At 41.2% G+C, this 21,698-nt stretch overlaps 1 protein-coding gene and 1 pseudogene across 1 annotated transcript; one reads left to right on the plus strand and one right to left on the minus strand.

Moving 5' to 3' along the window:
• The first annotated feature begins 320 nt into the window (after positions 1–320).
• On the plus strand, positions 321–4,501 carry LOC126095519 (cuticle protein 7-like). Its single transcript, XM_049910336.1, has 3 exons — positions 321–507; positions 2,021–2,455; positions 4,287–4,501. Exons 1-3 carry the CDS (start codon positions 321–323, stop codon positions 4,409–4,411), a joined length of 747 nt encoding a protein of 248 aa, XP_049766293.1. The 3' UTR covers positions 4,412–4,501.
• A 1,845-nt stretch (positions 4,502–6,346) lies between these two features.
• Positions 6,347–6,464, minus strand: LOC126095299 (5S ribosomal RNA; annotated as a pseudogene).
• Between the last annotated feature and the right edge of the window lie 15,234 nt (positions 6,465–21,698).

Here is a 21,698-nt window from a genome sequence, read left to right on the forward strand (position 1 = left end):
GACATCAGCATATGCACATATAATTCCTTCCTAAATTTTAATATGATAACGAAATACCTTTCTGTCCATATGCGCTGAAGTATCCATGATACTTATCTTTGATTTCAGGAAACATGGATGGGGGTAGTCCATGTCAAGGTATAAATCTATCAGACCTTTAAGGTCCTCTAAATCTATAATTTCAGTTCACATCCATAAAATGAGTACTTTTTACCTCTATTAGCTTTTCACACTTTCTACCTCTTTTTCTTCATCTGCGTATTTCTCTGTAGGTATTCACACAGTAATCGCGGACGATAGACTTGTCAATAATCAACATTATGTTGTATCACCAGTGTCAGAATGTGTTTATGAATTACATTTCGCCGTCGCTGCAGGTGGTGTTGTGCGCATGCGCGCTGCTAGGCGCGGCCAGTGCGGGCTACCTGGGCTCCCCGGCCGTCTCCTACTCGGCGGCTCCCGCCCTGCGAGGCGGCCTTCCTTACAACGCCGGACTGGGAGTCGCTGGTAAGCAGTTTGACAACAGTGTCGCTAGAATTATGCCTATATGTTCCAGATAAATAGTCTGGCATAACTCAGTTACGATTTTGTCTTCGGTGCCGATGCCATTTTAGCAGCATTGTGTTTTGGAACAGTGGATAACTGAAACATATCACACACAGGCGTTACTAAATGTACATCAGTTCCAGTTTATCATACTATTAGTTCAGTGTTGTTGCTGATTTCTAGTACTCATCTTCTCTTTTATATCAGAAAATATCATCAAAGAATGGGTTGTAGCACGCAGGTACTATGTCCCACAAAGCCTCCCCTAGGTAAAAAAGTGTGTTATTTAACAAGTTATATTTTTGTGTTAAGTTAGAGGATATGTTTCCCTGATTAGGTCTATTCTGAAAAAAAACTGTGTTATAACACTACACATTCAAAAGAGGAACACACCTATCCTTCATGAAAACTGTGTATATTATGAATTCACAAATTCCTTTTAATGAATTATTGGACCTGTAAAAGAATAAATATTGTTATCTAGAATAATAAAAGAGTGTATAGTACTATAATACATCTTGGGAGGTACTTTCTTACAAATTGGAACATACAGAAGACTTCGGCATTTTCTGTGAGACAGGAATTTATGATTAAGGATATTTTCATACACCTGTTACTTTGGGCTCATCGTCTCAGAATCTGCTACTGAAAAAATTAACTGTTTGCATTTTTACTTGTATCATTTCGCTGTCAGAATTTTATCTACAAAAAACGTTATCTCTAACAATTTTTTTTCTTTTAACTGTACACAGAATACTCTCAGAATGAAAAGGTATCAGAAAAACAATAGAGCACAGAAGTTTTTGCAAAATATTGTAGCAAAAGATAACAAGGGGTTAATAGGCAATACGCTAATCCAGCCAACGAAATTTAAGGAGTAACAGACGACTTAAATTGTTGGGGCAGTCAAAGGTCCCCAAGTGTTTGTCATTAGTATACGTACATCTGCAAAGATGAGGAGTATTAGCGTAAGTCAGGAAGAGCTGTAAAACTGAATAAGATTATTGAGAGATTAAAATACAGGAGAGAATGTGTGGTACATATGGAGGAATTTAGACAGTTACCACTTAAAGGTACAGAGGAATACCTGTATGTATTACTCTCAATTCTGCACTTGTGGCATTTATGGATTGTATGATTATATTTCTCATTCGGTCAGAATACCTCACGCTTCTTTTGAACTTGGGTTCTCATATAAGCTTAACAGATTAGACAGTATTTTAATATAACATCAACCCAGCACAACCAGTAACATCGAATGGACTGAAAACATAAAACAGTTCTGCGTTACAGACAAATATGCTTTTATGATCAGGTGTGCCAGTGGGTGCTGGTGTGGCTGGTCCTGCTGCAGCCGCAGCTGCTGCCGCTGCCGCCGCCGCTGCTGCCAGGGCTAGGCTCTCTGGTGCTGCACTGAGTGGGTACGCACCTGGTTATGCTGGTATTGCCCCTGGATATAATGGTATCGCTGCAGGCTACGCTGGAGTCGCCCCTGGTTACGCAGGAGTAGCCCCCGGCTACAATGGTCTGGGTGCGGCACGTTATGCTGGTCTCGGTGCAGCACGTTACGCCGGTGGTCTGGGCCGCCTGGCCGGTGGGCTGCCCGCCGAGCTGGCTGACCCGTACTACGACCCCAACCCGCAGTACAGCTTCAGCTACAGCGTCAGCGACGCCCTGACCGGCGACGCCAAGCAGCAGCAGGAGAGCCGCAGCGGCGACGTGGTGGAGGGCAGCTACAGCCTGGTCGAGCCCGACGGCAGCGTCCGCACTGTGGACTACACGGCCGCCCCCGGCGTCGGGTTCAACGCTGTGGTCTCCAAGAGCGCCGCCCCTGCCGGATCACCTGCTGCTGCAGCTGCAGCCACTGCGGCCGCAGCTGCCGCCGCCTCCGCCAGGGCTGCTCTCGCAGGTAACTGTCTAGATTTTCATATTGTAATGGTACATGTCACAGATTTTCTCAAAAGCTTGAGTTCTGCAACATGCTCTACACTTAATTGCTGATTTTGGTGACAAAAGCCTTCGGAAGTTAGTTTATTCTTTGACGTCATTACGGAATTGAATTAAAAACAATCTTGGCTTTAATAAAATATTTATTGACAAGGGTACCCAAGCCTGGTCAAAATGTGACTCTCTTCAGACCGTACACTACATGGTGGTAGGCAGTGGTAGTGAATGGGGCAGGTATCATGCAACAACTGTGATCAGTTGACATTTGTAGATCCAAGATATGTGCTCTTTACAGTATAACCACCACCTGCCAGCAAGGTTTATTTTGTCTGAAGATGGTCACGTTTTGACCAAAACTGGTTACCAGGGCCAATAAATATTTTAGTGTGGTCAAAGTTGTTTTTAATTCAATTTTAAAATATTTTACAAAGACTGCAGATATGCTCCATGAGGATTGTTCTCAAAAAATGTTCATAGGGAATAACTTTCTAGGTTTAGTTCCACACATAGACACAAATGTACTGTAAAAATAATATTTGGGCTCCATTCACGAACTACTTGTAGGCAAGTGTTAAAGGAATTAGGCATGCTAACAATACATTTACTTCTTCAATGTCTTTTATGAAGAATCCACCACGATCTGCGAATAATAACAGCATTCATAACATAAATAGGCTCCACTATCAATAGCTTAACACATTTCTTAACATATAGGGGTAAAGCAAGTAGTCCACCTCCGTTTTGAATGAATGAAATTTTTCAAATTGCTACTACACAGTTCCTGTTCGCTATATGAGTTTGTCAGCAGATAGTTTATATGTGGTGGGGATTGTGTATGCATTGTGTAGTGTTAGGTATAGTACAGAAATCCTCTAGTGCAGTCTTAGATTGTAGAAGAAACGGATTCATTCAGCTGTTCATCTATTTATTAAGACGTGTCAAGTATGAATTTGTTTTGTGTGAGAGGCTACAACGAGCAACTGTTCTGTGCAGTTCTCTTTATGTTGGTACTAAGAAGTGTGGAATGAAGAACAGTCTGAGAGAAAATTCCGTGACATCACACAGTCATCTCAAGCAGCTGGAATATGAGCAGTTCCCATGACATCCCCAAGTGATGTATGGGTAAACAACAAGAATGTCAAATTCTATATAGTACTCGTAAGAGAGATTTGAGATATAATCCAGGACATCGATGCTTGGTCTGTCTGAATGAAATAGCATAGTGCTATCTCTTCTCCCTTTGCAGACTACTTACTTCTTACACCACTAGGCATCGAACTGTGTTTCTCTGGATCAATTGCCACGACATTAACGTGTGTCGTGATCTTCACTCAAGGAACGAAAGTGTACTATACAGCAATCACAGTAATTTTTAAAGGGTACAGTGTCTCTGAAAAAGAGGGTACCCGACATAGTTCTGTAGGTTTTTGAGGTCATTCTCATTGACGACAAAATCTTCTGAGTGATTGGGTCATGTCACTCCTTTTTTTACTTCATCCTCTCTGGGATCCTCCTCCTGAGTCTTCTAGCGTCCACAGGCAGCTGAATACAGCATATATTTGCTATTGCAGCCTTCATGTCACGTGTATCTGTTTGTAATAGCTAATATTGTGAAAAATTTGCTGTCCAAATACTTATGTAAGCTGTGTTTCAGTGTTCATTTGATCCCCGTACCTAGTATAGAATAAGCACACAATTCAACACATATTGTTTAGAATCACCTTGCTTTCTCGGGAGCAGTGAATTCTTGCTGTAGTACCCGTGTCTTTCTAACTTTCCGCACTTTGTTTCAGCTGGCAGAGTGCCCGGTGCTGGTGGATACCCACTGTCGCCAGCGGCCGCTGCTGGAATCTACGGAGCGCCCCTGAAGACCGCGCATGCTGCCCTCGCCACACCACACGCAAAGGTCCACTACTAGACGCGTTCTGACTCTCGCCTCCTGTAAATAGCTACAAACGTGTAGCAAAAGCAAATGAAAAATGTAAATAAACGGCTAGTTTTCATTAAATTTTGTGTCTTTACTGCAATTATGCTTCGTACCTCTTATATATACGAGCTCTCCTAATATTCTCTCCAACTACTGTTTAGGTTGATGTACACAGAGAAATCTCTTGCTACAGGTGATAAATTAGCTCAGACCTACAGTTTGCTTTAAAAAGTGGATATGCTAGATCCCTTATAAAATGAGATATATATCTCCAAAAAACGAAGCTAAATGTGATATTTACACACACGAATAGTGGCTAAGAAGAGTGCTGCTAAAACAACTACGTCATCTACTGCAAAAGAAAACGCAAGTGGTCGACATTGAAGTAAATTGGATGCGATTCCCAGTGAAACTATTTCCTAAAGGTAATATCTCTCCTGCAGTGTTTTGACGTCATAAATTTCTGAACAATGCCGTAAAAAATCGATGTGGGATATTTTAGCCCACATGAATATACACTGCCTCATAAAAAAAGTGAAGCACCCTGGACACATGGTCGTATCTCAATGTGACTTCATACACGTACTCGCCATCGGCTGGTGTTTAAGACACTCCGCACAAACGAATCACTGCATCTGTCAATATCCCAGAGGATACATCGTCATACCGATAACTGGGCTCATATTGCCAAGTTTTTTATAAATTAAACTCAATTTTTTATTTACTGAAATTACAGCAAATAGCCTTCCAACTCGTCAAGTTTCATTTCGTTTCCTCCCCCCTTCCTGTATGCTTTGCTTTTTTCAGGCACTGTATTCATGAAAGCTGTTGCCAGTGTGTAACGACTGTAGAGTGCCAGGGAACGTCTACAAACCATGACCAGGTCCGTTAACGCTTTCAGACCCTCTGGCTACGATTGTATAAATTAACTTTTACTGTATCTTAGCTGCAACAGAAGTATTTTCTCCCAATGGGAGCCTGAGGTACACGTTTGTGAATGTTCAACGTTGTCATCATGTGCAAGAGCTGCCAACTGTTGGGCATCACTACGAAAATATCCGCAAGTCAAAGTAGCAGTGCGCAGCAGCTCGTGACCACCAGAATTCATGGATGTGGTTGGTTCGCTATATTCGACAGTATAATTGAAATTGTTATTCTTATTTTGCATGTTAATTATTCAATGGTCATTTCACTGTTTATTACAACAGACAGTATTTCGTAGCTAGTTATTTTAGTTCATAAAATGAAGCCAAGTGTAAAAAGTGTGTTTTGAAAACGTTAAAAAAATCACCTAAGAGCGTTACCACATAAAGGTTCAAATGGCTCTGAGCACTATGGGACTCAACATCTTAGGTCATAAGTCCCCTAGAACTTAGCACTACTTAAACCTAACTAACCTAAGGACATCACACACACCCATGCCCGAGGCAGGATTCGAACCTGCGACCGTAGCAGTCCCGCGGTTCCGGACTGCAGCGCCAGAACCGCTAGACCACCGCGGCCGGATAAAAGTACTCTTCTGATCCAAAGTGACACATATGTTTGGTAGTATGGTAGAGTCCACGCAGGATGCAGTGGCCGATGTACGGTGGCCAATTTCCGTCCAAAGCAGTGGATGAGTTCATTCGTTCGTTTGGAAGGACACGCCTACATTGTCTGCCCACTTTCGGCAGCGATGACAGAAACGAGGCATAATCCCTGAAGTTTCTCTCAAACTATGGTAAAGCACTCCATATTCAGGCCACGAGTGGCCTACCGGGACCATCCGACCGGCGTGTCATCCTCAGTGGAGGATGCGGATAGGAGGGGCGTGGGGTCAGCACACCGCTCTTCCGGTCGTTATGATGGTATTGTTGACCGAAGCCGCCACTATTCGGTCTAGTAGCTCCTCAATTGTCATCATGAGGCCAAGTGCACCCCGAAAAATGGCAATAGCGCATGGCGGCCCGGATGGTCACCCATCCAAGTGCCGACCACGCCCGACAGCGCTTAACTTCGGTGATCCCACGGGAACCGGTGTATCCACTGCGGCAAGGCCGTTGCCCCACCACATAAAGAAAAATGTTCCTTCTTCCAGAAAAAAATTCGGGTCTGAGAGGGTTAAGCGAATTTTCTTACAGGGACCATAGAGATCTGAACAAGTTATTATGAAAAGTCCGACAGACACCTCACACACACGAGAAAGTTATGGTACCGTGTAGAAGTCACAGGAAAACTAGAACCCGAAGTGCTTATAACAAATTAGTAACATTTCAACAGCTACGAAAATCTGGTATATTTATTTACTGCACCGTGGTTAAAACTTATAAGAGGAGTAAGCTGAATTAGACAAGTTAAGTGTCTACGATCACCTTGTTCATAGTTTGCCCTAGCCATGGCAACTATTGCTGGATTTATAGCCATGACACTTCGCACAGAAAGATGTAAGGGTAAGGGCATTGTTTTTCGGGTAACCAACTAGCTGCCAGTTCTGTCTGCGAACGGGTAGTGTCAACTGTCTACGGCTGGTCAACTTTACTGGCGTAGCAATAATACAGTTAGTTAGCAGCATATTCCATAGATAATTTGAACGATTCTTTCATCGAAATGATGTGGTGCAAGTCAGTTTACAAGGTATGTGTACATGATTAGTGTTAACATTAATGAACACATTATAAATTTTAGTCCTAGACATGCAACTGTACGTTTTTCGGTCCAGTCACATTAATATGACCACCGTCTATATTCGATGCCAACGTGCAATGTACACTTACATGTGGAAGGTGGCAGCACTAACACTGGTGGTTATATAACGCATATCGGAGAGGGGAGGGGGAGACATGGGAAATAGCATGCCGCTGTGGTTAAAGGATACCGTGCATGGCAAAATGGCACTAGCCAAATTCGGCACCGAGCAAGCGTATTGCACCACAGGCCATAGGTGACAGAGGTAACGACGGCTTTGGACATGTGTATGGGGAATAGGTATGCGACAGTGGAGCAACCTACAGCCCAGATGAAACAAGGGGCTACCAACAGTCTCTCCTGAACGACCGCTCAGTGAACGTTGTTGCGTATGGGCCTTAGCAACGGGCATCTGGTTGATGCACCCATGCAGAATGCTGTTCATCGGTGACGAAGGCTGGAATCTGCGCCCCAGTACAGCAGCTGGACGTCTACTGAGTGGCGATAGGTGGCCTTTCACGATGAATCACGTTCCTGCTCCCCCTGACAGATGACCGTTGGTGTACACGGCACTGCAAAAATTGAAGGAAGGGGCCAGGTCGGAGGAGGGAGCGTTACAGTCTAGGGAATGTTTTAGTGGCATTCCCTGCGTGACCTCATCATTCTGGAAGGAACACTGCATCAACACAAATATACATCTCTCCTTGGGAACCATGTCCACCCCTACATGCAGTTCGTTTTTCCTCTGCACGATGACATCTACCAGCAGGACAATGCGGCGTGTCACACAGTTCACAGTGTACGTCCGTAGTTCAAAGAATAACAAGATGAGTTTACCGTACTCCCCTGGCCACCAAACACCCCATATTTAAATCGAATCGAGAATCTGTGTGACCACTTTGATCGTCCTGTTCGCGCCACGGATCCTCAACTGAGGAACTACGTGCAGCCGCCCACCCCACTGGAGTCGGCGTGGATCCACATCCCTGTCGGTACGTTTCAGAACCTCACTGACACTCTTCCTACGATGCAAAAGTTGACTCTTCAGGCTTTTGCCAGGAGCTATCATTAGTGTGACTGGACCGTACAAGTTATATCCACAAACCTTCCTCGAGAATCAGTCTGTTAGTGCAAAGCATATCAGAATCTCGACTGTAGTTGCTGAGATTAGCCTTCGCAAACAGACAGAAAAACGTGGCGAGGGACTTTAATTTATAATGTGTATAGATCACTTGGGCAAAGGCCTTGCCGCAGTGTATACACCGGTTCCCGTGAGATCACCGAAGTTAAGCGCTATCGGGCGTGGCCAAGCACTGTTGCCCTTTTTCGGGGTGCACTCTACCTCGTCATGCCAATTGAGGAGCTACTCGACCGAATAGTAGCGGCTCCGGTCAAAGAAACCAGCAGAACGACCGGGAGAGCGGTGTGCTGACCACTCGCCCCTCCTATCCGCATCCTCATCTGAGGATGACACGGCGATCGGATGGTCCCGATGGGCCACTTGTGGCCTGAAGACGAAGTACTGCTATAGATCACTTGCTTAAACACGTCTGCGCAGAACACACTGCTCAAATCCAAGGACTTCATATGCGAACGTTGCTGAAATCATCACGCGGGGCCCAGGTGTCTATTTAAATGGTAAATAGACATTAGTTTGTTATCTGAAAAAGAATCCAGTTATTATATCCCTTAAAAAAGTAATGTAACTATTTATTTAGAGGAAACACTCTCCTAGTAAATTTGTTTGTCCTTTGATTTATCGTGATCTGCTACTGATTTTTAGTGGAGTTAGTTTTTACTTTTAGCTTTCAAAAAAAATACAAAAGAGATATAATAAGCAAAATAATGAATTTCGTAGGTTGCCAATTACGTATTATATCTGATTTTATCGAGCGCCAAGCTCCCTACAAATTACTGTAAATGCAATAGCGTAGTATTACTCAGCTCCAGTTCACTATCATAGAAAATAGACAAGTTTTAATAAAATTATTTCACTGGATTACTTCAATTAATCTCACTGAATATTTTTACATAATTTCTTCCGCTCCGGCTATCAGACATTGTGCTGTGAAAAAATATTTTTAAATGTACCGCGTAATGGCGGCTAATTGTTAACAATCAGAGATCACTGTTACTCGCTCCGCAGCAGCTGGAAACATGCTAAACAATTTTCATTAAATATTCCTTTCATAAGATAAATGTGGCGTAGGTTCTTGAAATAACACACGGAGATCACTTTATACTAATATATTCTTACTAGGACACAGTTTACACCATTAAATATTTGCAATTACGTTACGACAGAAACAAATGCTAGCGCAGCACAATAGCTTGCGTACCTTATTCCAGCTAACACCAGAACGAACAGAACAAAACAGACTAGACAGAAGAATGAACATTGCATTGTGCTTTATACTCTTATAGAGATGATAATACTTCTTTTAATTACTTACACATTATAATCTCATACACTAAAAATAATGTCTTTTCTACATCTATCGATCTATATTGTATACTTTTACAGTTAGTATTATTACCTTTCGCAAAAATGGTTCAAATGGCTCTGAGCACTATGCGACTTAACTTCTGAGGTCATCAGTCGCCTAGAACTTAGAACTAATGAAACCTAACTAACCTAAGGACATCACCCACATCCATGCCCGAGGGAGGATTCGAACCTGCGACCGTAGCGGTCACGCGGTTCCAGACTAAAGCGCCTTTAACCGCACGGCCACACCGGACTTTTCGCAGATAAACCGATGTTTGCAGTTCATTTTCGGTCACATGCAGTCATTTTTATTTATGTTTCACCTCGATAAAGGTGAATATTGCAAAAGGGACACTACACGGCCCCCTGGGCTACAAGGAACACACTACTTAATGTTTGGTCCTTGTAGACCACGAGTGTCACTTTTCTTTCGTTGGTTGGTCACTTTCAGTTCACTTTACCGTGTATTAGTTCCTGGGTACACATTCATTTTGAGTCTTTTTACATAACATGGCTGGGGACTGTTACAATATAACAAGCTCTTCCATTTGGACGAGGGCCGCAGGGAAACCCCAGAAAAACCTCGGCAGAGCTGATAGATTTAACGCTTTGTGTTACTTACATAAATTGGTTCTACATTTTTTGGTATTACAAGTATTTACATCACACATGCAACGGATCCTGGCTTGACTTGCAATACTTTTATATTTGAGCATTAATAAATTTGTCATAGGGTATAGTCATTTGGGGATTAGGACCGCTGCGCATGTGCTTGCTCCATAAGCTGTTAGCGTAATCGCGTATCCTATAAAAGGTTTGCAACTGTCAAAAACAGGCTCTAAAGTGAAGCTCTCATTTAATCTCAAATATTGTGGCTAGATGCTTATACATTCTCTTTTAAGGTCAAAGCACAGCATCACAGATGTCACAGTGTATGTGCACAGTCTTTTGCATACACCTTTCTGTTCATTTTTCATGTGACAGATTAGAATATTTAGTGCATTCTTTAAATAAACATTTATCACACAGCATAATAAAATTTATAGTTACTAACTCTAATAACCACTGAAAAACATCTTACGCTCACTGATTACGTTTCTAAACAAATACTATCATTGGACTGATGGTCCTTTAGCTTCTTTTTACTCATTTCTGAAGGCTGATGTGTAAATCATTCCTTGAAATAAAGACAAAACATCTTACATACTAAGCACAAACAAAACATCAAATTCTTACAACTACACAAAATTATATATTGAAGTCTGTGCCAAACCTACATATTACACAAAAATACGGTAAACCATTCATGTCCTATTGTCAGGTACCACAAATTTCTTTAAGTCCTTATAGGGATACAATCCTTTGATCTTCTCGCTCATCACATCAGCTATAAGGTAGCTACAACCGTGCGGTATTTGTATAATTTTAAAAGGTCCATTCTACAGCATTTGCCATTTCTTGTTCTTCTTTGTTATGAGTGACGACTTAGGATAGTTTCTTATCAAAACTAAGTCGTTTATCTGATATGGGACTGTCCGTTTATTGACTTGTCATATCGACTTTTTCGTTGCGATTCAGTTAGATAACATGATTCTTGTGTTTTGTTGTTAAGGGTTTCGGTCCAGCGAAGCGTTTCGTTGTGAGTTGCTTCCGAATAATATTCTCCCTGGCCCCTTAAATTGCTGCTTAATTGAAATATGGGCATCTCTTCGCTTTTTACTCGTACGCTCGGGTAATCTTTACCGGGTGTACTTACTGTTCGTGTTAAATCCAGTACAATCTGCTTATTTTCATTCAGTAGGGAGATCATCCAGCTGGAGAAATCAATTTTTGCTTTCTTCTCGCTCAGGAAACCTACATCTACATCTACATCTACATCTACATTTATACTCCGCAAGCCACCCAACGGTGTGTGGCGGAGGGCACTTTACGTGCCACTGTCATTATCTCCCTTTCCTGTTCCAGTCGCGTATGGTTCGCGGGAAGAACGACTGTCTGAAAGCCTCTGTGCGCGCTCTAATCTCTCTAATTTTACATTCGTGATCTCCTCGGGAGGTATAAGTAGGGGGAAGCAATATATTCGATACCTCATCCAGAAACGCACCCTCTCGAAACCTGGCGAGCAAGCTACACCGCGATGCAGAGCGCCTCTCTTGCAGAGTCTGCCACTTGAGTTTGTTAAACATCTCCGTAACGCTATCACGGTTACCAAATAACCCTGTGACGAAACGCGCCGCTCTTCTTTGGATCTTCTCTATCTCCTCCGTCAACCCGATCTGGTACGGATCCCACACTGATGAGCAATACTCAAGTATAGGTCGAACGAGTGCTTTGTAAGCCACCTCCTTTGTTGATGGACTACATTTTCTAAGGACTCTCCCAATGAATCTCAACCTGGTACCCGCCTTACCAACAATTAATTTTATATGATCATTCCACTTCAAATCGTCCCGCACGCATACTCCCAGATATTTTACAGAAGTAACTGCTACCAGTGTTTGTTCCGCTATCATATAATCATACAATAAAGGATCCTTCTTTCTATGTATTCGCAATACATTACATTTGTCTATATTAAGGGTCAGTTGCCACTCCCTGCACCAAGTGCCTATCCGCTGCAGATCTTCCTGAATTTCGCTACAATTTTCTAATGCTGCAACTTCTCTGTATACTACAGCATCATCCGCGAAAAGCCGCATGGAACTTCCGACACTATCTACTAGGTCATTTATATATATTGTGAAAAGCAATGGTCCCATAACACTCCCCTGTGGCACGCCAGAGGTTACTTTAATGTCTGTAGACGTCTCTCCGTTGATAACAACATGCTGTGTTCTGTTTGCTAAAAACTCTTCAACCCAGCCACACAGCTGGTCTGATATTCCGTAGGCTCTTACTTTGTTTATCAGGCGACAGTGCGGAACTGTATCGAACGCCTTCCGGAAGTCAAGAAAAATAGCATCTACCTGGGAGCCTGTATCTAATATTTTCTGGGTCTCATGAACAAATAAAGCGAGTTGGGTTTCACACGATCGCTGTTTCCGGAATCCATGTTGATTCCTACATAGTAGATTCTGAGTTTCCAAAAACGACATGATACTCGAGCAAAAGACATGTTCTAAAATTCTACAACAGATCGACGTCAGAGATATAGGTCTATAGTTTTGCGCATCTGCTCGACGACCCTTCTTGAAGACTGGGACTACCTGTGCTCTTTTCCAATCATTTGGAACCTTCTGTTCCTCTAGAGACTTGCGGTACACGGCTGTTAGAAGGGGGGCAAGTTCTTTCGCGTACTCTGTGTAGAATCGAATTGGTATCCCGTCAGGTCCAGTGGACTTTCCTCTGTTGAGTGATTCCAGTTGCTTTTCTATTCCTTGGACACTTATTTCAATGTCAGCCATTTTTTCGTTGGTGCGAGGATTTAGAGAAGGAACTGCAGTGCGGTCTTCCTCTGTGAAACAGCTTTGGAAAAAGGTGTTTAGTATTTCAGCTTTACGCTTGTCATCCTCTGTTTCAATGCCATCATCATCCCGGAGTGTCTGGACATGATGTTTCGAGCCACTTACTGATTTAACGTAAGACCAGAACTTCCTAGGATTTTCTGTCAAGTCGGTACCTAGTATTTTACTTTCGAATTCACTGAACGCTTCACGCATAGCCCTCCTTACGCTAACTTTGACATCGTTTAGCTTCTGTTTGTCTGAGAGGTTTTGGCTGCGTTTAAACTTGGAGTGAAGCTCTCTTTGCTTTCGCAGTAGTTTCCTAACTTTGTTGTTGTACCACGGTGGGTTTTTCCCGTCCCTCACAGTTTTACTCGGCACGTACCTGTCTAAAACGCATTTTACGATTGCCTTGAACTTTTTCCATAAACACTCAACATTGTCAGTGTCGGAACAGAAATTTTCGTTTTGATCTGTTAGGTAGTCTGAAATCTGCCTTCTATTACTCTTGCTAAACAGATAAACCTTCCTCCCTTTTTTTATATTCCTATTAACTTCCATATTCAGGGATGCTGCAACGGCCTTATGATCACTGATTCCCTGTTCTGCACTTACAGAGTCGAAAAGTTCGGGTCTGTTTGTTATCAGTAGGTCCAAGATGTTATCTCCACGAGTCGGTTCTCTGTTTAATTGCTCGAGGTAATTTTCGGATAGTGCACTCAGTATAATGTCACTCGATGCTCTGTCCCTACCACCCGTCCTAAACATCTGAGTGTCCCAGTCTATATCTGGTAAATTGAAATCTCCACCTAAGACCATATCGTGCTGAGAAAATTTATGTGAAATGTATTCCAAATTTTCTCTCAGTTGTTCTGCCACTAATGCTGCTGAGTCGGGGGGTCGGTAAAAGGAGCCAATTATTAACCTATCTCGGTTGTTGAGTGTAACCTCCACCCATAATAATTCACAGGAACTATCCACTTCTACTTCACTACAGGATAAACTACTACTAACAGCGACGAACACTCCACCACCGGTTGCATGCAATCTATCCTTTCTAAACACCGTCTGTGCCTTTGTAAAAATTTCGGCAGAATTTATCTCTGGCTTCAGCCAGCTTTCTGTACCTATAACGATTTCAGCTTCGGTGCTTTCTATCAGCGCTCCCCCCAGGATGCAGGTTATTCTCAATCCTTTGACTACGAGAAAGATACATTTTACGTTATCTTCCCCTAGGCATAAATCTACCAGCACCTGATACTGTACGTTTTGTGCTTGTGCTCCCATGGCTCCAATGACACAGCAATTTTGTACAGGAAATGTCGGTAAGTTGCGGTTTTGGCTCAAGGTTTTGAATAGATCATAGCTCATAACATTAGTAGTGGCACCCGTATCTATGTATATTTCTACTGGCAATTCATTAATTCTAGCTTTTATGATGGTTTGTGCTTCAGTTATTTCTTTTTTGTTACATTGGTTTGATTCCATAAGTAAATCAAGTTGTGTACTGTTTCCATCTTGGAACCTCAGTAATAACATATTATCTTGTGTATTGTTTCTAGGTGTGCCCCCTGTTTTTTCGCCGACCATCAACTGGGAGCTTATTGTGGTCGTTGTTCGTTTGACGGTCTTGAACTATGGTGGTTACCGTCAGTGGGTATTTCTACTATCCTTACGCTGCTATTCGAGTCTGTCCATGTTTGTGGTATTGCATTAGTATTCTGCATAGAATTCCTATTGTCACACTGGTACTGGTTACCGTTAGGAGGCGGTGGTGGTGGCACAGAAGTTTGCATCCACTGCACCAGGTAAGTGCGGTTGTTGGCTCTACTGCTTGGTTGCGGCCATTGACCTTCATTTCGACGTTTGTTATTGTAGTTATTATTACTGTTACTGTAGCCGGAATGTCCTCTATCTTCCCACCTACGTTTTTGATTGTAAGATGCTTGAACGTTTCCGTTCTTCCTGTTTTGTTCTGTGGATTGACCTTCCTTTCCATTTCTGTGGCTTCCAAAATTGGAATTGTTGTTGCCATTTTTAAACTTGCGTGGTGAACCACTGCTGTTTTCCCTGTCTTTATTTATCCTATTTTCTTCCTGGGAGAGATCGATTTCGTCCAGCACGGACAAGTACCGTTCCAGGTCGTTTTCGGGTACATTTATTAATTTGTCTCGTATATAACCGGGCAATCGTAATTTTAAGATTCTGATCACATCACGGGCTGATATAGGGACATCCCAATATCTAGTTTTGTTTTTCAAAATATTTACGGAGTGTACCCCGTTTGTGATTGTACATTTGCGGGCTGTATACTTCAGTCCTCAGGCGTTCTTGAATAGCCTTAGACCAGTATCTGTCTAGAAAAGATTTTTCAAATTGTGCCAGGCTATGGCAATTTTCTATGACTTCATTTGCCCATAAGGCAGCGTCGCCTTGTATATGTGCGATTATGAACTGAATTTTTTGGCGTTCATTCCAGGCACTCGGTAATACATTTCGGAATCCTTTTAAGAAGATTACCGGATGCACTGTCTTCTTTTCCGCGTTAAATACTTGGAATTGTCTGTGTTTTATTAAGCTTTCATCAATGTTATTGCTTGTGGAAGTAGAAGCTGCCCCCACGGGGTTATGAATAGGAATGCTTCCTGTAAATTTTGTGTTTTCTCTTTCCGAATCGCTTGTTTGTTGGTATGAACTGTACGTAGTGTTCTCACTACCGCACACATTCGAAACAGGCGTGCCACAATTGTTAAGCATTTGCAAATGTGCACGCTCGAGTTTGTCAATACTGTATGTCATTTCTTCTCAGCGGTACTGGGAATTTGTATCTCGCTTCGCTTTTTTCACCTGCGAGTGGTAGCGTGTCTACTGTGGGTTGTTTACATACAGCTGCTCCGTTAGTTACTTTTTGCAGAGCAGACTGTATTTTGCTTTCTACACGTTCTGTGATTTGGCTTTCTTTTTCAGTGAGCCAGTCATGGAACTCTTTTTCTACTTTCTGGGCTTGATCATTTAAATGCGTTTCTATGGTTTCTTTTTGTGTCATTTCTAAATTGTCCATTCGGTTCGCAAGCTGTTCTACTTCGTCCCGGATGACTGTGTGTGCCGTCTGAAGCGTTTGCACATCTTGTGCTATGTTGCTTACAATGTTCGGCAGTTCGGCTTGGGTTTTCTTTATTTCTGTCATTTCTGAATGTATCTTTTCGAACATTGTACCTATACTTTCTATTAAGACCTTTTCTCTTTCTTCGTTTTGTTCCCTTATCTGCTTGACTAGCTGTTGATTCCTCTCTTCCCTCAATCTCTCTCTTTCTTCGTTTCGTTCCCTTATCTGATTGACTAGCTGTTCGTTCTTTTTCTCCAATTTCCGTAAAAATTCAGCAAATGGATCCCGTATTGGTGAGTATACCGGTGTGGTAGTAGTTCTAATCATTGGAAAATTATCACTAGACCTACTAGTAGTACCTATCGGTTTTACTGATTTCGTCTGCTGGCTACTTCCTGGCATATCACCGGAAACTACATTGTTTACATTTTCTCCCCCCCCCCCCCCCCGATCACTATTAATATTTAGTAAATCAATGTCACTATCCATATCGCTCAATAATTGCACATTATTTGTAACATTGGACACATTATCTGGTTGCAAATCTAACACACGTCCAACTTTTCCCATAATGACTCTCACTGGGCTAACTACAAAAATTGTTCCAAACTACAAATGCGGACTAAGTTCACAAGTCAACCTGCTTGTTGTTTCCAAAATCACACAATATTAATATCTACACCACTGTACACCATGTACCATCTATGATACTATACTTTGATGATACGGGCCTATGTAGCAAGCTTTTATGCGTAGTGGTCCTTACCTTGATTACCTTTTCTTTTCTTTTCTTTTTGCTATCTCGTCCTCTCAGGGTCTATACAGTTCTTCTCCGCTTTTCTCGTTCAAGTTTATACATGAAATGGAATTTGCTAGACATTAGAATACATACAATACATGTTAACAATTACATACATACAAACCCTAAAAAAAATATTTTATCTCATCGGGCCCCACGTAAAAGGCCGCTATTTATTATATCTCTTAAAAAAAGTAATGTAACTATTTATTTAGAGGAAACACTCTCCTAGTAAATTTGTTTGTCCTTTGATTTATCGTGATCTGTTACTGATTTTTAGTGGAGTTAGTTTTTACTTCTAACTTTCAAAAAAAAATACAAAAGAGATATAATAAGCAAAATAATGAATTTCGTAGGTTGCCAATTACGTATTATATCTGATTTTATCGAGCGCCAAGCTCCCTACAAATTACTGTAAATGCAATAGCGTAGTATTACTCAGCTCCAGTTCACTATCATAGAAAATAGACAAGTTTTAATAAAATTATTTCACTGGATTACTTCAATTAATCTCACTGAATATTTTTACATAATTTCTTCCGCTCTGGCTATCAGACATTGTGCTGTGAAAAAATATTTTTAAATGTACCGCGTAATGGCGGCTAATTGTTAACAATCAGAGATCACTGTTACTCGCTCCGCAGCAGCTGGAAACATGCTAAACAATTTTCATTAAATATTCTTTTCATAAGACAAATGTGGCGTAGATTCTTGAAATAACACACGGAGATCACTTTATACTAATATATTCTTACTAGGACACAGTTTACACCATCAAATATTTGCAATTACGTTACGACAGAAACAAATGCTAGCGCAGCACAATAGCTTGCGTACCTTATTCCAGCTAACACCAGAACGAACAGAACAAAACAGACTAGACAGAAGAATGAACATTGCATTGTGTTTTATACTCTTACAGAGATGTTAATACTTCTTTTAATTACTTACACATTATAATCTCATACACTAAAAATAATGTCTTTTCTGCATCTATCGATCTATATTGCATACTTTTACAGTTAGTATTATTACCTTTCGCAGATAAATCGATGTTTGCAATTCATTTTCGGTCACATACAGTCATTTTTATTTATGTTTCACCTCGATTAGGGTGAATATTGCAAAAAGGACACTACACAGTGTTCTTAATAATGATATTCGTTCACACTAATATTGTACACGATTCATACAACCAACGTGATAAACAAGTTTCCAATAATAGTAATTATCTGCTACTAGCTTGTCTCACACAATTAGCTGACGTAGTCCCACCGTCTTACACAATTATGTGCGAATGCCAGACTGTGAACACCACAACTCTCCCTCCACTGACAGTCATTCTGTTCCCTCACTGAGTTACTTTAAAATACGCTGCCACCTCACAGCGAACACAATACAAATATTGTGCAGCTGTTGTCTAATCGTATTCGCAATTGCGTATTCATTTAAACCGTTTTGCACGGGTGTCGCTCGCTGCAGTGTCTGTACATCGTGTAACACACACACTAAAAATACTACTACAGATATTATACTTTTAATAGTAACAGCAATAATGATAAAGAGAGAACAACATACAAAGCAACAGTTTCTTTAGTATGACGACGAATTTTCAAAGACACTTGAACGTAAGGCGACGTATGTACGGAATCGATCTGTGGAATGACATTTTGGGCTTTACTGAATCGCGTTACGCCATGAGATTTGAGAATATCTGGCGAAACTCATCTACCGAACTGCGTAGTGACTCCCGTGAAATTTAATACATTCTGATGAAACATCTCTTGGCGACGTTTGGTCCTTTTGTTACGGCACATAGTACTGGCTTACAAGAATATATGAACACTTAATTTCTTGCTGCTGCAGGGAACGGCTGAAGAATGATTGGTGGGGACTCTCAAAATTGGAAATTGTTCGCCCATAATTTGTTAACGGATGATTATGAAGCGCCCTAATCGGAATTTTGAAATAGCTGTTCACAGATTGTTTGAAAAGGAAGTTGAGCTGTATCGGTGCGTCATTTACAATATTCCCGCATTTAAAATATATTTAGGGTGAAAAGCAAACAGATTGCGTTTTCTTCTGCCGATATTTATCCATTACTAACGGATTTCGACTTATTAGGCCATCGTCTAGTTTGCAATACTTCATTAGATGAGCTCCACGTAACTAGGATAATAGCTTCTCTCATGTAACCTTAGAAGTTGTGGTTTTGACCCAACAGCTCGTAAAAGAAAAGTCTTAACTTATTACATTAGAATAGTGGCGGTGCAGTTATTGTATATATCCTGCGGCAACTTGATAGTAATACAGCACTGTCTACCTCTGCTACAGAACGAGGTGGCGCTGTAGTGATACTCTGGACTCGTATTCGGGAGGAGTACGGTTTAAATCCCCGTCCGGTCACAAACTTTAGGTTTTCTGTGATTTCCTAAAACCACTGCACGCAAATTCCGGGATCGTTCCTTTGAAAGAACACGTCTGGTGTGCTTCCCCACCTTTCCATAATCCGCGCTTATGCTCTGTCATTAATCGCCTCGTCGTCCATGGGACTTTAAATCCGAATCTTCCTTTAATTGGCTCTCAAAACAGAGCTTATTTACAGAACGTAAGTGCAGCATACCTTCATGAAAACTCGACATTTCATGTTCTATTTACAGCAATACGTAGTCACATTTATGGCACTGAGTGGCAACATAAATAAAACTGACACCATTACCCCTGAGTGCAACATTAGTGCCTAGCTAAACTTTACAATACAAGGAAACTGAAAAATTTTATTCTTAAAATCGCGAAAGATATATTTAGTTCTTATAGGTATTTTATTAAATCAGTATCCAATGAGTCAATGAGACACTCGGCACTCCTTATTTCTATCAATTTTTTAAATACAGAATGATGAAATAATTCTCTGTACATAACGAATGCTTCGTTCAACTCCTAATTATCTAAATTGAGGATTGACACTACAATCCATCCCCTGCACCATTCCTGTCCCCAGAGACACTTGTTTTACCCGCATGCTGCACCCTCATTTATAATGAACCAAGTTAAAATGTGTGCAATATACCTACTGTTCGTAAACCACATGATATCTTGACTTCTACTTCTGAAATGTCAGAAACTGGAAGACCTAAGGTTGCCAAAGGTTTGTATATGACTACTACCACTAACATTAATATTTTTTTGATTTTTGTTTCCTTACTTACTTTTTTCAGTCATCAGTCTTCTGACTGGTTCGATGCTGCCCGCCACAAATTGTTCTAGTGTGTAAATCTTTTCATCTCAGAGTAGCGCTTGCAAACTTCGTCTTCAATTACTTGCTGGATATATTTCAATTGCCGTTTTCCTTTACAGTTTTTAACCCTCACCAGTTATTGTTCCTTCTTCTTCTTCTTCTTCTTAGTGTTTTCCATGTATTCCTTTGCTTGTCGATCCTGTGAAGAACCTCCTCATTCCTTACCTTATCAGTCCATCTAACTTTTAGTATTCTTCTGTAGCACCACATCTCAAATGCATCAACTCTCTTCTGTTGCCCATGTTTCACTCTATGCAATGCTGTGTCCTAAACGTACCTCTCAGAAATTTGTTACTCGAGTTAAGGCCTATGTCAGGTTTCAGTAGACTTCTGTTAGCCAGCGATACCCTTTTTGCCAGTGCTAGTCTTCTTTTTATGTCCACCTGGTTTGGTTCATCATGTGTTATTTAGCTGCTTAGGAAAGAATTTCTTAGTTTCATATGCTTCGTGATCACTAATTCTGATGTCAAGTTTCTCAATACATTCATTTCTGCTACTTCTCATTACTTTCGTATTTCTTAGGTTTCCTCTCTATCCACATTCCGTACTCATTAGACTGTTCATTCCATTCAACAGATCCTGTAATTCTTCTGCTTCACAAAACAAGATGTGGAAGGCGCCTTCCACATCGCTGGCAACAGGTTCTACACAACGCTGGCGTCTACCTTGAAGGACAGTAATAGGTGCAATCACGTAACTCTTTTGTATAGGTGTTGAAAGGTGGCTACACTGAGCCACAGCGCCAGAGATCGCGCCAGAGAGTTTTGTTCCGCCGCCTCCACTGGCAATGATTATTGAGAAGTAGCGGCAGGCAGTTCTTGTCGAGAAGCGGTGGTAGGCGGTTCTTGTTCAGATGTAGTGTGAGTGTTTGTTCCATGTTTTATGCAGCTATTTGATGGGAGAGATAGCAGATGTTATTCTAATCGAGATATTGTAATGATCAGAGTGCATTTCGTCAGTATATATGAAGGTAACAAATTCCCTGTTTTTTCTTTTTATTATTTCTGTGTGTCAAATAATGCATCATTACAGGTTCAGTCAACAAAGCATCTGGCTTGTGTTCTTGTATTAGAGTGTAATTCTGGTTTTCTTGCGTAATTATAGTATTTCTAATTTTCTTTTATCATAAATGGTACTTGAAATTTCTTGTCTTATTGGAGAAGAACCGTGCCAGATGTGTACGTTGAGTCACACTTCCACACACAGAACAGTTACTCTTGTGCTTGTTATGGCGTTGGTTTTATAGTTGCTGGGGACTTAATTAATTAATTGTGTTAACAGAAATTTTCTTACATTCTTGTTGTTATTCTAAGCAGTCAGATTGCGTACTAAAACCAGTCGGGGCCAGCCGTTTACGAGACTTGCGTAATCGGACTAACAGCTACTAAAAATATTTGCATTTTAAATAATTAAGCCCCCATGCAGTGTGAATAATTAAGTTGCCACTATATAAGTTCCAACCCTCGTATCAATGACCAAT

The sequence above is a fragment of the Schistocerca cancellata genome, chromosome 1 (assembly GCF_023864275.1).
Source record: "Schistocerca cancellata isolate TAMUIC-IGC-003103 chromosome 1, iqSchCanc2.1, whole genome shotgun sequence".
Lineage (NCBI taxonomy): Eukaryota > Metazoa > Arthropoda > Insecta > Orthoptera > Acrididae > Schistocerca > Schistocerca cancellata.

What these genes read in the sequence shown, in the direction of transcription:
- LOC126095519 (XM_049910336.1), top strand. Translation starts at nt 321, where the DNA reads ATGTTGTATCACCAGTGTCAGAATGTGTTTATGAATTACATTTCGCCG. An exon ending in CGCCGGACTGGGAGTCGCTG is followed by an intron (nt 508 to 2,020) that starts GTAAGCAGTTTG and finishes GTATCGCTGCAG; the next exon opens with GCTACGCTGGAGTCGCCCCT. An exon ending in CGCCAGGGCTGCTCTCGCAG is followed by an intron (nt 2,456 to 4,286) that starts GTAACTGTCTAG and finishes ACTTTGTTTCAG; the next exon opens with CTGGCAGAGTGCCCGGTGCT.